At 46.9% G+C, this 17726-nt stretch overlaps 1 protein-coding gene across 2 annotated transcripts in view; it reads right to left on the bottom strand.

Annotated features, from left to right (window-relative positions):
• NTRK2 (neurotrophic receptor tyrosine kinase 2) overlaps positions 1 to 17726 on the bottom strand; it is a 338909-nt gene that overhangs the window by 66400 nt on the left and 254783 nt on the right. For both annotated transcript variants that reach the window (XM_086685110.1, XM_086685109.1), the window contains 2 exons: positions 8933 to 9105; positions 2377 to 2611 (listed from right to left, as the gene is read on the bottom strand). In XM_086685110.1, the coding sequence (XP_086541236.1) occupies positions 2377 to 2611; positions 8933 to 9105 (408 nt within the window). The remainder of the gene's footprint in view (positions 1 to 2376; positions 2612 to 8932; positions 9106 to 17726) is intronic.

The following is a 17726-nucleotide window of genomic DNA, read 5'->3' as shown; positions in this document are numbered from 1 at the left end:
ATCTCGCTTAGCCATTTATCAGTTGATGGGCACTTCGGTTGTTCCCACTTTTTACCTATTATGGACAACGCTGTTATGAACATTTATGTACCCGTTTTTGTGTGAACGTATGATTTCAGCTCTCTTAGGGACATACCTAGGGGTGGAATTGCTGAGTGACACCATGAGTCTGTGTCGAACGTTTTGAGAAGCTGCCAAACCATTTGCCCAGGCAGCTGCACCACTTTGCATCCCTACCAGCAGTACGAGGGCTCTGATTTCTCCACATTCCTGTTAACACTTGTTATTGTCTGCCTTTATTACAGCCATCCTGGTGAGTGTGAAATGGTATCTCACTGGGGCTCTGATTTACATTTCCCCAATGACTAATGATGTTGAGCATCTTTTCATGTGCTTATCGGCCATTTGTGTATCTCCTTTGGAGATGCCTCTCTTAAAAAGTTTGCCAGTTTTTTAAATTGGGGGCTTTATATTCTTACTACTGAGCGTTTTTATATTCTTCCTCTGATTTCTTTTTTCTAGAGGTTGTAGAAGGGGACAATGGACTCCCCCTGGCCCCGTCCTGGCTTTGGGAATGAAGCATGATTTTATCCATTTGGATCAGGATAAAGTTGAAAAACATTTATTGAGTACTTATTTTGTGCCAAGCATTCTAAGACCTTTATTGACTTACTGCTAAAGAGAAAGCTGTTGCTTGGGCCACATGTGTTTCCCTTCGATGCTCACTCAGATCATTAAAGCTTTTCTTTAGGGAAGCACTCATGTGGTTCTTCATCTCTTGAGACCAAGAGATGTCCCCTACCCCTCGTCTCACCAAAGGAGCAGAGCTAGCAGTGGAGATGCATCCATTGGCAGGTAATATCTCCTGCCAAAGTTTAGATATCTAGAACAGACTAGTCATCCCTAGACTCAGAACAGGTGCTTTGAAGCTCCATTTTAAACATCGGAAGTTAAGACCATGCTCACGTTTCCTACAAATACACCCAAGAGACTCCTTTTCAATTTGGTTCCCATTCTTCCTTTGCCCCACAGGCTGCGGGCAATGCTTCCCAAGGGGACCAAAGGAGGAAACCCCACAAAACAATCTACAGAGGAATATGCAGGAGAGCAATGGACTCATTTTCTTAGACTACTTGTAGTGATGTTGGCTTAGCTAAAATGCAGAGGTATGAGAAGTGAGTAAGGCTGCAGAGAGGGGCACAGGAAACAAACAGACAAGGCTTCTCAAAAGTAAACCATGAAGGGATGAACAAAGGCAAGGAGAGGCATTCTCTCTACCAGTCCTACCTTATTATGAAAGCTAGCTGAGTTCTGTGTTTTACCTTCTTAGGCTCTGTACACACACCACATTTATTCCTCTTCCTTCCTATTCTCTTTCTCTGCCCTTGGAAATCAGGTAAAACCACAAGGGAAGCAAATTGAGGGTTTGACGTGATAGAACACCACTTCAAACCTTCACTTTCATTATCATGACTTCAAGGTTTCCAGAAATGTCCTTTTCCTCTCCTACCAAGATCCAAATCCACCTTGCCAAGGGGACCAATTCCAGGTGATCAGGGGATTTGAGTTGTTGTCTATAACTCTAGCCCCCAGTGCTTCTAGTGCTGGAACCCCAGCCAGGGGTGGCACTATTCAGTAGGAGGCAGAACAGAACCTCTTCCATCTCACCGAGAAGGCCACCACCTAACCCACTTTCCACCAAGATGGCTCTGGGTGGTAACTTCCAAGGTCTACCATGCTATTATTTATGTGGACAAGTTCATCTTCAGCCACACCTCAAACAGAGGCTCCAGGAGTAATTTCACGGAATCAAACCCAAACCTCAAAACCCTTTAACCTCATGCCAACCAGGAATTCTCCCAAGCCCTGGGGCTCCCCTGGAGGAACCATTCATGGTGAGGGCTTTTCTCTTGGAGATATCACACACCACTCTGGAGAGCCACGGAAGCCACAGGATGGGTTTTATTGGCTGCGTTGTGTTCCCTCCAAATTTGAACCCCCAAGTGCCTCAGCATATAGCTGTATTTGAGACAGGGTCTTCGAAGAGGTGATTAAGTGAAAATGAGGCTGTGGACGGGGCCTTCATCTAATCTGATGGTGTCCTTAGTAGATGAGGAACTTTAGACACAGAGAGAGACACCAGGGATGAGCACGCAGCAAAAAGACCATATGAGGACGCCGAGAAAGGCACTGTCTGTAAGCCAAGGGTCAAAGCAACCCTGTCTTCACCTTGATCTTGGACTTTTAGGCTTTAGAGAAAATAAACGTCTGTTGTTTGAGCCCCTGGCATTGTGTTACAGCAGCCCCAGCAAATGAATACAAGGGCCTCCCAGGGAAAGAGGGCCCTGGGGGCTCCCAGTGGGCACAGCCACTCACCCTGTAGTAGTCAGTGCTGTACACGTCCCGGGACATCCCGAAGTCCCCGATTTTCACCAGGAGGTTCTCACCGACCAGGCAGTTCCGGGTGGCCAGATCTCGGTGCACAAAGTGTTGGGACGCCAGGTAGACCATGCCCGCCGCTATCTGCTGGGCGATGTGCAGCATCTGGGACTGCGTCAGCTCTGTCGGCGGGTTGCCTTCGGCCATCAGCACAGCGTCAGGCCCGTGGGCCCTGTGGAGGAAATGGAAGGCGTTGCTGGAGCCCCAGCTTTTTCCTCCGGGGGCCCTTTGCTCCCATCAGCTGCTGGGGCTCAAGGGCTGCCTGACTTAGCTAAAGAGGGGGGAAGGATGCTTCACCCACAGGTGCACCCCTAAAGCCTTGAGAGCACCCAGGCTTCATTTCCCAGGGCACCTAGAATTCCCAGGGCCATGTGGACCTGAATGGTACCCTCCTCAACACACACACAGAGGTGTACGTTTTAGGGGCTCCAGAGCTGGGCTGGGGCCAGGCACTGGCCAGAGCCCCTGACCCTGAGAAGCAATGGAGAAAGAACATAAGGGGAGAGTTTGGCTCTCTTGAAGCGATGGGTCATCGTGCCTTAGTGGGAACCCCAGCCCTCCCCTCTCAGCTATATGCTTCGGCCGAGCGCCCCCGACCCGGGCCAATGCCTCCAGAGTGACCCCACCAGGGCCAGAGCTCTGCAGCAGCGGGGGGTGGGGGGTATGGTTTTCAAGCTGCCGTCTCTCCTTCAAGCCCAACTGAGCAGAATGTCAGGGCACCCTCAGACATCATTCCCCGTGACAAATCCCATCTCCTCCTGCCCACCCCTCCCCCCACCTCCGGCTCGGCATGTGCACTGGCCACCACATGGAGAGCTTTTTGAACCACAATACATTGATCCTTTTACTGGGCTGAGTTTTATCCTTTCCACTATGGGGGGGGAGGGTGTAGAGGGAGTATGGTATTTTATATCTTCTTTTTCTTAAATAGTTTTTTTAAAGATTATTTACTTAGAGAGAGAGAGAGAGAGAGAGAGAGAGAGAGAGAGAGTACAAGCAGGGAAGGGGCAGAGAGAGAGGGAGACAGAGAGAATCCCAAGAAGGCTCCACACTGTCAGCGCAGAGCCTGACGCAGGGCTCAATCCCACAAACCGTGAGGTCATGACCTGAACGGAAATTAAGAATCGGATGCTTAATGGACTGAGCCACCCAGGCGTCCATATCTTCTTTTTCTTCTGTCTTATGCACTTGGCCTTTTCCCAGTTGTGTGATGACTTAAGGTATCTAAACACTGGCATGTGCTTTCGGGAGGGGGGGGGGTCCCACAGTGAGGATGTGCTCTCAGCCCTGGCGGTCCCCACTCCGGAATCCTGCGAAGACCGGTGTTGCTGCCCCTGATGGCTCTGTACAGCAAAGAGTAAAGGGTCCCTTTCTTCTAGAAGCTTCTGTGGAGGGGTCAAAGGGGTTCTCCCTCCCAGAGGCAAATAAGGGAGAAGATTTCCTTCAGGACAGTTGGAAGCACTCAAAATAAATATAGAAGATTTTAAATGGATTTTAAAGTGGACGACCCCACCTACAGTGTTCCAGAACCGTATGAGAATTTGCAAATAAAAGAGGCTGAATGATCTCAGAACTCTCTGCTCCTTCTGTCTCTCCGTACCACCCAGACCTACCTCAGTCAGATGGTCTCAAACCACGGGTGGAAGTGCCTCCTTCCTGGCTCCAGCCCACAGTGATTCCCCTTTTCTGGATTTCCAAATCTCTTACTCTCATATTCCCTTAGAACAAGCACTGGAGGGGCACCTGGGTGGCTCAGTCGGTTAAGCGCCCGACTTCGGCTCAGGTCACGATCTCACGGTTGGTGAGTTTGAGCCCTGCGTCGGGCCCTGTGTTGACAGCTCGGAGCCTGGAACTTGCTTCGGATTCTGTGTCTCCCTGTCTCTCTGCTCCTCCCCCGCTCACTCTCTGTCTCTGTCTCTGTCTCTCTCTCTCTGCCTCTTAAAAATAAACATTAAAAAAAAAAGAACAAGCACTGGACAAGGAGGAGGGGAGTTTCCCAGCACCAGGATCTAGGGAAGCTTTGAACTTGTCCAGTCTGTAATTTCCATCAGTCAAACATATAGATATTAGGCTGGGTGATCCTGTAGGTCCCTTGTGTCTCTAAATATCTGCGTTGAACCATTCCCAGGGAGGGGCTTCCTGTTTTTGTGCAAGGAGGTTCTGGTGCCTGTCACCTCCACTCAGACCCAGCCCCTAGTGCCTCCCCGTTGTAGCACTGAGGAGCAGTGTGGGGAAATGCCCTGGGGCTCTGTTCAGCTCAAAACCTCTGGGCAAGGCTCAGGGTATCCAAACGGAATTTGAATCCCATCCTAGCACACTAGCTGTGACCTCAGGTGACCTGCAGAACCGCTCTGGACCGTCTTCTCATTCTGTAAAGAGGGGGTACCCACTGCACCCTCCTGAGCTCACTAATACGAGCAATAACTGAGAGCTTGCTTGGGCTTTCGTGCAAAGCCAGCACTAAAGATCGCTCCAATGTTGTTCTTCCCAGCACCCAAGGGGGCCGGGGAAAGAGGGGAAAGTGGGAATGTTGTCTTTTATTACAGGAGACAAAGCCCTGCCTGTGACTTCAATACCAGCAGAGAGACCTAGAAGAACACACAAACTATGAGAAATCCTGAAATATCCCGAGAATCTAGGCCAGGATGGAATCTCTCCTTCATGGATCTAAATCAAAGAGTGAAATAACGTTGCCGATTTGCCAGGAATCTAGACCCTTCTAAGAATCTATCAGTTGCAAAGTCTCCAGAGAAGACAGAGGCCAGTGCCATAGGCCACCTGTGCACAAAGCCCCATGCTCCAGCCTTACCCTCTGAAGGCCCCAGAAAGCTGTGACTCCCCAGTGCCTTCTGCACTCTCTGATACCACGTGCAGGTTGGGGCAGGCTCCGGCACGCTAAACCAATGGTTTCCCTGCTTGCTTGTGAGTACTTAACAGGACTCCTTGTAATGGGAGACACCTCTGCATGCTTTCTTGGAGCAGAAAGTCCTGCTGTAAGAGGGCAGGTGAGTCTTCTAACCAAGTTCTCAAGAGGAGTATAAATGAACTTAACACAGCAGCTCTCTGCTTCACTCCTCAGGTGACCCTGCAGCTCTTAGAAATCAAACCATGTTTACCTCTTCCAGGAGAACATGCCTTAAGAGGGGAAAAGCACCAATAGCACCCCGCTTGAGGAGCGGGAAGGCTCAGTGGGCTTCTAACGGGGGAAGCTGTTCACCGTTCCTCCGCTTATTCTCTCCAAGTGTGGGTTACAGCGGGCACTTAGCCACACTGTCTGGCTCCAGAATGCCACGGCACACTACCTTCCTTCTGAGTTTTATCAACAGCTACCCCAAGAGGAAGTATTGCAGTGCTCTATGGGTTTTGCAGCCAGGGTCTGTGGGTTTGAATCTCAGCTGTGTCACTCACCAGCATCATGACCCAGTTTTTTGGACCATAAAATGGGAATAATGGTAATCATAGTTTATTAAGTTTATACAAGTTAAGCCACTTAAATTGCTTAGAAGGCTCAATAATATTAGCTATTATTGCTTGGAAAAGCCTTATCTCTCTTCCTCTTGTTGGAAAGGAATTCTGGAGAGATTCCAATAGGCAAAACTGTCATCTCCTTGCCAGCAAGAACTATATTTTACTCCTCATTTCCTGGCCAACCTAGCAGAGGACTTGGCCATGTTGGTACTCAATGTATGGTTTCGGGGTGAATAAAAAGAGTGAGAGGAAATTGTAGACATCTGTCTTTATAGGCCAGCGCCAATGATGCTTGGGGACATGTTCATGGTGGTTTAGGGGCTAGACTCCCTTCCAGAAAGGGAGGACAGACTATAGTTCAGAGCACATTATTGTGCCTAAGAATCTGATTCTTGGCATTGAATACCTCTTGAAACCAGAGTTCATCAGATCCTGAGATCAAGCAGAAGAGATTCCTAAAAATCAGGTGCCTGCTTCTTCTGGAAGCAGGAAGGAGGTTGGTTGAGCCAAAAGCGAAAGGATCAACACATGCATGTGCGTGCACACACAGACACACACACACACACACACACACGGTTACATACGCATGCATACACGTATGTGCACACGCAGTGTGAGCTCACAGAAGCATTTCACTGCATATGGGTGAATACGTTTGGTTGTATTATGCTACAGTTTTTGGAAAGCACCATCTTTAAATAGACAAGTAGCTGAGATCATGGGAACAAGGGAAAAATACTTCTAGGAGCAGCTAATTTTCCTCCTTTCACATCAGAGCTGAAAGACAAAAGCTACCATCATCATCTCTTATCACCTACAGGAAAAACCTTGCAGGCACAGAGTAGTGCATCAGGATGATGGTCTCTGAACACCAAGTGTCGGCTACACATCCCTAATTTCACTGGCTTTCCTTCCCCCCCACCCCAACAGTTGTAAGCAAGGCAGAGCATGGAGACCCATCCCAGCAAGAGGACTAAATTGCACACGTATTCATGAGGCTAGAGACGGCAAAAGTGATCCAGAAGGTGCAAACCACATGATGGCATTTTCCAAGCACAGAGGTACATTGCCCCCTCCATTGTTCTCACCGTGGTGGACTTATTATGTAAACAGCACAGTTTCTGAATCTTCCAGGGGCTGCACGAAGTGACTACCTGGTGCCCTTTTCTGGGGAAAGCCCTTTCCAGCGCCCCCAGAAACTGGAGAAGGATAGAGAGGTCACCGTAACACAAGAGGTATGATATCCCCAGCATTGTGGATCCCTCAGCGTGGCAGAGAGGGAGGACAGCGGGGACAGCATCTTACCGATTATCTGCCACCACAATAGTCTTGACATTAGTCCTCTATGTGGGCATCATTATACCCCTTTTACTGAGGCCGACGTCTTTCTCATTTGTCCTAAATTCTACTACCTACTGAGATATCACAGGCAGCACACTTGCTAATCTTTCAAAGTTGAGGGGCAGCTACATTGGAAAGACAACTGCATGTTAGAGCCAGAGGTGACACAGAGAGACTCTAACTCAGGTCCACGTGGGCTGAGGACCCACCCAAGCGACACAGCTGCTGATGCAGACTGGGAAGGAGAATCCAGTCTCCCCAGGCCACGCTACTGGGAATCTCACTCTTTCCACTCATGATCTTAAACGGGTGGGCTCCATTCGTTCCCCCGCTCAATGCAAATAAAAGCATTCCTTGGTTTCCTTCAGCAAGGAGTGTGTGGATCAGCTCATTTCTTCTGTCCCTTGGGAGGTGCAGGAGGAGAACACTGACCGGGAACCGTAGCTGGGTGACCACGGGCTTCTCTGTCTTACCCAGTGTAGCTCTCCCAGTGATTCCCTTCGCGGAGGAAGTTGGTTTACCAGTAGATATCATCACCAGTGGAATTCAAGCTTCTGCTTGTTGAAAACTTCCTATTTGCTTCTATGCTAAGAGCTTTCTGTACCTGTCCCAACTTAGTCCTCATATCTGCCCTGCTAGCTCCATATCACTACCTGAACAGCTGAGACACTTGCCCAAGGTCCCTTGGCTAATAAACGCCAGAGCTGAGATTCAACTCCTTACTATTTCAGAGTATCTTCACCTTGACCCCTGGATTATGAGCACTCAGCATTGTCTCTCACTTATTCTGTCTTGAGACCCCTCCCTGTCATAAGGTGGGGGACTTTCTAGGAAGCCACTGGTAAACTAAAATCTAATTAGGTTAATGCTAGAAATCCAAGTGACACGGACCCTATTTTATAACCCAGTGGCTCCCTTATATAATCAACATTTCCCCCTTCCTTGCCTTGCCTTCTTCTAATGACCCTGTTTGCCACAAAACACCTCAAGTGAAGGCTGTCCATCTTTGCAGGGCTTCAGGGGCTCAGCAAGAACTATAGCCCGTGTTTCCAATGGTCCCATCCAATGTTTTTTGACCTCCTTCCTTCCAGAGCTTTTGCTCTATGGATTCTGTTCTTTTCACCACATCCCTGACCTCCTGACCTCCTGACCTCCTGGGTCTCCATTTTGTTGTCAGGTTAAAATCCAACTGCTCATCCCTCCACCCTTGACTCCTCCTCACTCCTTTTACACATCCTGTGCCTACTCTGGGCTCTCCACTCCTGGATGACCAAACCTGTCACCGTGACACCTTAGTCCCTTAACTCACTGATTCCTTAGCCCTGAAGGACACTCCTCTCTAATCCACCTGGCAAACTCCTACAGATACTCTACGGTCCACTTCAAATGCCATGTCACATGTCACTTCATTAACAAATGCTCAATGAACACAGGTGCAACTGAGTGGAATCGCTCACATCGCATGCTGTAGAGTTAGTTCATTAAGACAAGAACATTGCCGTGGCCTCAGTTTCTTTCTCTGTGGTACATGGTGGTGGTGTCACCAGGAGAGGCCATTCTAGAGAAAGTTCCAAGTGACCCTTGGACCTTCCCAGCAACTGCTGGTCCTCACTCTCCGTCTGTCTTAATCATGAAGGCCTGCACCGTCCTCAAGCCCCCTCCCATCCCATCCCCCGCACCGCACCTGAGGAACTTGTTGAGATCCCCGTGCTTCATGTACTCAAAGACCATGATGAGCGGGTCGCCCTCCACACAGACACCGTAGAACTTGACAATGTGCTCGTGCTGGAGGTTGGTCAGCAGCTCTGCCTCACGGTGGAAGTCCTTGCGGGCGTTGTCACTGGCGTCCTTCAGCGTCTGAGGATGAGGGGCAGACAGAGGAAAAAAATCAACACACCTTAAACTGACATCAAAAGGAAAGGTTGTGTTGAGAAGGAAGTACTTCAGTGAGCCCCGAGGTTCGTAGATGGGAAGGAAATCCATCTCATTTACTATACAAAAGATTGGAAAATTGCCTAATTCCTGAAGAAATACCGTTTGTATTAATAACTGAGGAAAAGTCCCTTATGGGTATGGAACGCTTTACGGTTTACGAAGCGCTCGTACAGATGTTTTCTCATTAAGTAACAGACATGAGCTTTTTATAGTCTTAACCCATTTTTTTCTCTATCATTACCCAGTTATCACCACAGACTTCTCTTCCCTTTTGGTACCTGGTTTTCAAGGATGCTAACTTCCGCTCACATAACTTTAAGAAAAACTTGATATTATGGAAATATCCAGTAGATAGGAGAGCATACTGACCCTCGTGCACCCATCTTTCAGCCTTGACTATGATCACTGGGCCAGCATTATTATGTATCCCTTCAGAAAGGCTTCACTCGTGCTCACCCACGCTGCCGGCCCAGGAAAAGTCCCGATCTGGGGAGGTCCAAGCAGGCCGGTCACGTGGCCAAGATGAAGGTGCCCAGGACAGTTCTCTTCTCAGACCACTCTGCCCCCACGGTGTCATAGCAGGGCAAAGCTGCCATGGGCTGATGACACACACCTGCACCGAACTCCTGTCCTGTGCCGGTCTCTGAGCCAGAGCTGTGGTGACATCGGGAAGACACTGACCCATGTCCTGGCCTCAGGTGCTTATGGGCAAACAGGGAGATGAGCCACATTTATGATTAACTATAACTCAAGTTTAAGACATGTATCCAATGTGAGCTCCCCTGCATCTCTGTCCAGTTTGATCACTTGACATGCTTCTCTTGAAACCTATGCTCCCACCTTAAGAAAGATCCACAGCTGCCCAAATGACATCAGGCCGTGCCTTCCTGTCTCTGCGTGTGTTCATTCCTCTGCCTGGAGTCCTGACTCAGGCATGGGCACTGGTGTCCGAGGTTGAATGATACCCATACAAAGGCGTCCATGTCCCAACCCCCAGAATCTATGAATATGTTACTTTACATGGCAAAAGAGACTTTGTAAATGCGATTACATCAGGATCTTTTTTTTCTCCATGTTTATTTATTTATTGTGAGAATGGAAGAGGTGCAGAGAGAGGAGCAGAGAGAGTAGAATCGCAAGCAGGCTCCGTGCTGCCAACGCAGAGCCCGACCTGGGGCTCAATCTCATGACCGCGAGGTCACACATGGTGGAAACGCTTAACCGACTGAGCCACACAGGGGCCTCTAAGTGAAGGATCTTGATGTGGAGGGATTATCCAAGTAGGCTCAATGTCATTCCAAACAAGGGTTCCTGGGTGAGAAGGGTGGAAGGGTCAGGAGAGAGAAGGTGTAAGGTAGGAGCAGAGGTCAGGCAGTACAGAAGCTGCTACACTGTTGGCTTTGAGGGTAGAAGAAGGGGCCACGAGCGAAGGAATGAAGGTGGCCTCTAAAACCTGGAAAAAGCCAGGAAACGTCTTCTACCCTGGAACCTCCAGAAGAAGCCGGCGCTGCCGACATCTTCCCTTTATCTTTAACAAAACTGATTTTGGATGTCTGACCATCAAAACAACGAGAGAAATTATCTGGGTTGCTTTAGCCACTCCGTTTGTAGTAATTTGTGACAGCAGCCACAGTTAAGGGACAGGGAGAAGGGACGGCCAGAGGACTCCTCCTGGTAGAGGTGGCATGTGGGTATGTGAATCCTTTTTCCAGAGACTTCCATCTGTCTTTATTGGTGTTAGAGGGCAAATGTGAACATCCATAGTCACTCGGGAACAGAATGAAAGCATGTCGCCTGCCAGATGTGTACCACACACTGCGTCAGGGTCAACGAGCACTGCCAGGCTTCTGGTGGTCATGTCGCGTGTTACAGCTCATTGCTGCCTTGACTCTGCTCTCCTGGGTGGGAGATACTCCTGACCTGGGCAACTTCTAGACCTTGGAATGTGCCACAAGTCAAGTTCCTGAGGGAAAGACTCTGGGATAGAAGTTAGCAGCCAAGACATTCATTGGGGCATGCTCTTGGGATTAGCACCTGCTGGGAGGGATTGGGCACCGGGGGAGTGGAGCTGTGTCTCAACACTCCCCCACAAGGCCTATGGGATGACCCTTCAGAGCTGTCCTGAGTTTCAGCCAAAGGGGCTGGGCCTTTGTAGCTTTGTATCAGTCAGCCATCAGACGGAGGCCACTGGGAAGGGAGTGTGATCTTGAGTGGCCTTTCTGAGCCCCCACAGGCTGCTGGTAGCTGAGGACTGACTGAGGCTTCCTAGCAAGTGAGGGAGCAAATCCTTCATTCCCAAAGGGGGTCAGGAGGCTCGTCATCGAGTCTGCCACACGATGACTTTGCAATATGTAATTTACCATGCCCAGGGCTGCTCTCCCAAGCAGGGAATGCACAGGAGGGCACCGATGAATATGCAGGGTCTGCTTCATATCAGCGACAAGAGAACATTAAGATGACAGAGGCAACAGCAAGATCACAAAGTCTTTTCTGCTACAATCCGTATAGAATCTAGTGTTTTCATGAACTGCCTTTAGCAGGATTTGAAGCTTTCTTCCCATTGCTGACCTGACCCAAGGAGACAGAAATTATACCTACAGTTTTCATTAGGCTACAGGCAATTACCTCTTATGCCAAAGCCTGGAGGTACCGACTGAAAAAAGGGTCTGGTGGTGGGGTTCCCCCATTCTCACATTAGAATGTGGTTTTCCAAAAAGCATCCCTTAAGAGCACCTGCTTTGAAAAGTGAGCTGATTTGGGCCAGCAAGTAGTCAGAGAAGCCATAAAATTTTGGTAGGGCTGTTGCCATGGAAACCGCACATTTCTTCATTTAATAACAAAATGAACAGAGGCTGAAAGCCTGCGTTTTGGGGCTCTGCTTCCTCGAAGCTCCAGAAACTGGGCTTGTCCCCATCCAAACTAAGCTCCTCTTGCTTGTACCCATCCAAACTAAGCCTCCTCATGGGAGGCATGAAGTGCTTATCTTCACGACCTGTTTAGGTTCGTTTTATCTGTGGGGCTGCTTTTTAGGTGTTTTTTAATCCAACCAGTGTTTGGTCTGCTGAACTTCTAGGTAGAAAAATAAATCACGGTTAGAGCAAGAAGATGGACACAGAGGACGTGGACGTTGCCATTGCCTGGGAGCAAAATATACACATCGGAACATCTCCTGCACTTGGACTTGCATTATGGTTTTGGGTACGTGTCTGTCTCCACTACTTCCGCTGACAACAGAATCCAACGTTGGGCAAATAAAAGAACCCTGGACCCACGAGATCTGTGCAAGCTAGAGATGAAAGAGCACTGGAAAGGGCTGAAAAGTGGACGTTCATGTGGAAAGGTAGCGAGTGGGCCTGAGTACATGTAGAGAAAGCAGGGACGAGAATGTAAGGATGAGGAGGAGACTTCCCAATGCCTTCTCTCCTGGAGGGCTGGCCCCAAGTGGTTGTGTTCTCCTTCTGGTCGAAAGACAGATCCTCACAGGGCACCTGGGTGGTTCAGCCCGTTGGGCGTCCAACTCTTGATTTTGGCTCAGGTCATGATCTCATGGTTTGTGGGGTCAGGCCTCACGTCTGGCTCTGCACTGGCAGTGCAGAGCCTGCTTGGGATTCTCTCTATCGCTCTCTGCCCCTCCCCTGTTTGCTCCCACTCACTCTCGCTCTCTCTCAAAATAAAGAAACAACAACAACAGAAAACCCCCACAAATGGCAGATCCTCACAATAGTGGCACTCAAAAAGGAGGCATTCTAGCTTAGAATTAAAAAAAATCTGGGTTCAAATTCTGACTGCTCTGGATCTCTCTGAGCTCTGGTTTTATCCTTTGTGGAGTGAGGGGAACAATGTCATCTATTTCTCAGGGTCACTGGGAGGACTGAGTGAGGTAGTGTAAGCTAAGAGGCCTCCGAGGGTCCCCGGTAGACAGTGATATTTGAAATCAAAACCACAACGAGGCCTGCATCTGATTTGTTCACACGAGGATGCAGGGAGGCCCAAAGACGCATGGATAAGGTACAGAGATGGCTCAATATGAGAACAGCGGTACCCCGGGCTGCCACCATTTCCCTCCAAAAGCCCTTTGAAGCCTGTGATGTCTTCTCAGAGATAAAGTCTCCTTACTCAGAGGCTGCCCTGTGTCACTGAGATTATTTCTAGGGCCTCAGCCTATCATTAACATTGAACTAGAGAAGACTACTGACCCCTTTAGGGCATTATCACAAGGCATGAAAAGATTCTTCATGTAATCTCTCTTCATAAGTTTTAGCTATGTACTGTTGATTCCAGAATGCTAGATTGTGTGTATGTGTGTGTGTGTGTGTGTGTGTGTGTGTGTGTGTAGGTGTTTAAGAGAGAGAGAGAGAGAGACAGGGAGGGAGAGACAGGGAGAGAGTTCGGCAGTGGGGTAGAGGGTGGGATGGGAGAGAAGACAGAATTTTTGTTGGGGGGGGGGCACCAAACTAAAAGAGCTAATGAGCGTCTCACATCTCCATTTCCCCAAGGCAATACACTATGGGAAGAGACCGTGCTCTTAGTGTAATGTCAGAAGCTGTGCTTCAGTAAAATTTTTGGATTTGAGAAAGATTTCACTATTCATGGGGTGAGTGCATCCTACAAACCTAGCTGCATCCTATGTGCCCATCCATTTTTGCATGTTGGGTCCCTTTTCTAAATTATGATTCAATCCTATTTTAAGAGATTCAGAAAATATGGCAGTAACAAGTTGGGCAAAATCATCTTCTGAATTTGGCACTCAGAGGGCAGAATTTTTCTCAGGGTGGAACCATAGCCAGACAGCAATCAGAAGCTGGAAAAATCCTGCTATCAACCCTATTTATAAAAATCATCTCTGTTTTAGTACCACGGCTGATTGTCATTTTACTCAATTAAAGGAGGCTTGGCTGGTTCCCCGAGTCCTTGGCAATGGACATGAGGTGGCAGCTTCCCTCACTGACAATTCCCTCCACTTAAGTTTCATTTTGACAGGCATATTTGCCCCATCAGTAAGCATTGCTATTTTCTTACTCCTGGTGTCTGCTTTGTAGCTTCATTCCTTCTTATTCCTGGTGAATTTCCTGACACTTCAAAAGCTACCATCCTTTCTGAAGACATTCTCAAGGGAGAGGTCTCATCCAGAGCTACAGAGAGTTACTGCCTTGAGCACACACTGATTCAGAGTTGGAAGAACTGAGCAGCATGCAATAAACTTCAGCACAGAACTGAGAAACTAGCAAAGGCAAAATGGAGGCAAGGGGAAAAAAAAAAAAACAAAAGGAAAATTAGCATTCATCGCAAATGCTTCCACAAAATATCAAGGCTAACTAACTAGAAGCTCGGAGGAGAGGCGAGAAAGCTTATTTGAAATCATTGGTGTGATTGGATGTGGTAGGATGTGACAAATGATCATTGCATTTCAAAGTACAGGTGGCTTAGGAAACACGAGCTTGTGTCCTTGTTTTAAACACTAATCTCATATTCTTCTCCTATAATATTTAACATCATAGAAACAAAGTTAAGGTGAAGTATAAAAACCAAGAGATTATTATGGTAGGACTTCATTATGCCCAATGCCTATTACCATGCTTAAAATATGGAGGGCAGGGAGTTAACTCCCATATGAAACAACTAAGATGCATGAGAATGTCTGTCAACATGCCTAAGTTCTTCCGGGTCAGGATAATTGATTGCATCTAGCTCTGCTGATAATGGAGACTGTTGACCTCTTAGACCTGTATTATTCAATATGGTAGCTAACAACTACATGTGGCTGGTGGTCTTCTGAACTCTGGCTGATCCAAATTGAGATGTACTGTAAGTATAAAATACACACCAGGTCTTGAAAACTGGCAGTGTATAAAATATCTCATTAATGTTTTTATATTAATAGTATGTTAAAATGATATTTTAGATATGTTGAGTTAAATAAAACATATGAATACAGTTGCTTTCATCTGTTTCATTTTACTTTTTAATGTGCATACTAGGAAATTTAAAAATGCAAATGTGACTTGCATTTGTGGCTCACATTATACCTCTGTTAGATAGCACTGTTCCATAAAAGCCATCTCAAAAAACTATCAACGGGTCAACCTGCCTCTTGCAACTGTTGGAAAACAACAATAAACTGAAATAGAATTAAGGCAGACACCCTTCTTATAAGGTTGTTACAGGCAACAATTAGCCAAGGATTTAGAGTAAGCTGTAGTCATGATACTGTGTGATTCTTCTTACTTATAGGGTCTTCTCTAAAGAAAGGTAGAGGAAATTTTTATCAAATTCTTACAAAAGTGAATTTTGGAAGACTATATTTTAATAAATTCAGAGATAGGAAGAGCTTTATAGAAACAAGATCTTAAAAATTAAGGAGAGTGCAGTGGCTCTCAAAGTGGGTGGCTTTGTCAGTTAAGTGTCCAACTCTTGGTTTTGGCTCAGGTCATGATCTCCCAGTTTGTGAGCTCAAGCCCCATGTTGGGCCCTGTCCTGACAGTGTGTGGAGCCTGCTTGAAATTCTCTCTCTCCCTCTCTCTCTTTGTCCCTTCTCCACTCATGCTCTCTTTCTTTCTAAATAAATAAATACATAAATAAGTAAATAAGTAAACTGAAAAAAAAAAAAAAAAACTAAGCAGAGTCCAATAGGTGGCTTGCCTGCATTAAGGCAATGAAAACTAGTTAAATGATTATATGAAAATGAAATTGATCACACTCAGTGCTCACTATGTACTAGAAACCAACACCTGTGTATATCAACTCAATCATATGTAACTGGCCTTTGCAAGGACTTTAATTATGTACCAAGTGACAGCTTCAAATACAAGGTTCATAGCCAGGGTGTTGATTGCTGCTATCTTTATTTTCACAGCCATGCTGACTCTTATGGTTCAGAATCTAACAAGTTGACCATCCAATGGGAAACACAAGGCCAAGTCCTAATTCACACACTTTAAAATGTTTACAATCATTTGGGTACTGAAATTGATGGTTTATGCGTGCATATCACATCAAGTTGCATATTACAAATGCTAAGTCTTTGGAAGACATCAAACTAATTCATGGCAACAGTCATATTAGAAAAATATTGACTCAAAGGAATGAATCAGAAGTTGTCCTCCAGCATGGGCAGCTGCAATATATTTACCAGCTTTAAATACAATTAAAAATTGGAGCCAATTGCACTAAACTTGCTGATGGATCATGGTAGACCAAGACTCAATTGACAGTTGGCTTATCATGTTAAAGTCAATTAAAAAGCGGGGCAGTCAATTAAAAAGTGAGGCACAGATTCCAGAGATACAGAAGTGTGAAATGAAGCCTCCAGCTATGTTGAATACCAGATGAGTCCTCATTCCAGTGAAATGCACTGTTTTGGGCTTAGCATGTCTGAGAAGATGGGGATAAATTGTAGACAAGCCAGAAAATAGGGTTAACAAGACAACTTAACAAGACAAAAAACAGATCTCTTGTCAAAGGTTAAAAGTTGAAGTTACTGGAAAGGGGACACTGGTGGAGCAACTTAATCACCGGGGCCCTGACTCAATACAAGAGGGACCCTCACCAGGCAAATGTTGCTCTCAATCCTATGCTGTATGGGAGTGCACACATTTCTCACACAGCCCTCACCACCCCCCCCCCCAACAAACAAACACACATCACAGATACACATGTGCACACACCCACACACATGTGCCAGGAAAGAATGGCCTTACACTAAAGTACAGTAGAAATCTATTAAACAATGTCTGGACCATAAAGACGATGAAGCCTTTTAATAAGCCACCATTAAAAGTTCTACAACTTCTATTACTAGAGACTTGTCAAGATGGAATTGATAGCACTTTCTGCAACATTCTGTCCTGTTAAGGCATACAAACTCTTTTTATAGGGCAGCGCTGACAGATGTTCTCTTAAATATACTAATCTTGTCATCTTCCATTTCCATGATGTGGGAACAAGGATTCCGTGTGCAGTGGGGAGAAAGTACAGGAAGAGGGAGGAATGGGAGGCAAACCTCATGATTTATCGCATGTGAGGACTGATATGGTGACTGCCACAAAAACAAAGCAAAGCAAAACAAAACAAAACGAAAAAACAAAACTAAAATGAAAGAAAGCAAGAAAATAGCCACATGCCTTAGAGATAAACGTGCCTGGGTAGAGCGCTTGAACTGATGAACTCTTGATGTCCTTTCTTGTCTATGAATTGTTTCACTCTTCTAGAATGGGAGGGAATGAGCTTTCCTTTTTGAGCCCTTATTCTGCCCTATACATATTCTGAGATAATTGGCTCTAGTTGCTTCTTCCCCACAGATGGCCTCATCTGTGCCATATGACCACCTTGGATAGTTGGTCCACAGGTAGGTGGCCTGGCAAGAAGACAGAACAGAGCAACTGAACACACAGTATTTTCCTTCTTGAGCAATCTGCATTGGGTGGGGGGTGGGGGGGTGGGGGGAGGAGCGCAGAGACTACGTGAGCAGCAGTTGGCCCGGAAGCAGAAGTCAAATGTTAGGAAGCAGCAGAGGCAAGAGATAGCTATACTCCATCAGCAGGGAA

This window comes from Puma concolor, chromosome D4, assembly GCF_028749965.1.
Source record: "Puma concolor isolate L17-30 chromosome D4, mPumCon1.1.hap2, whole genome shotgun sequence".
Taxonomy (NCBI): Eukaryota; Metazoa; Chordata; class Mammalia; order Carnivora; family Felidae; genus Puma; species Puma concolor.
Note: the sequence above shows the minus strand (reverse complement) of the source record. Positions and strands in the feature narration are given on the sequence as shown.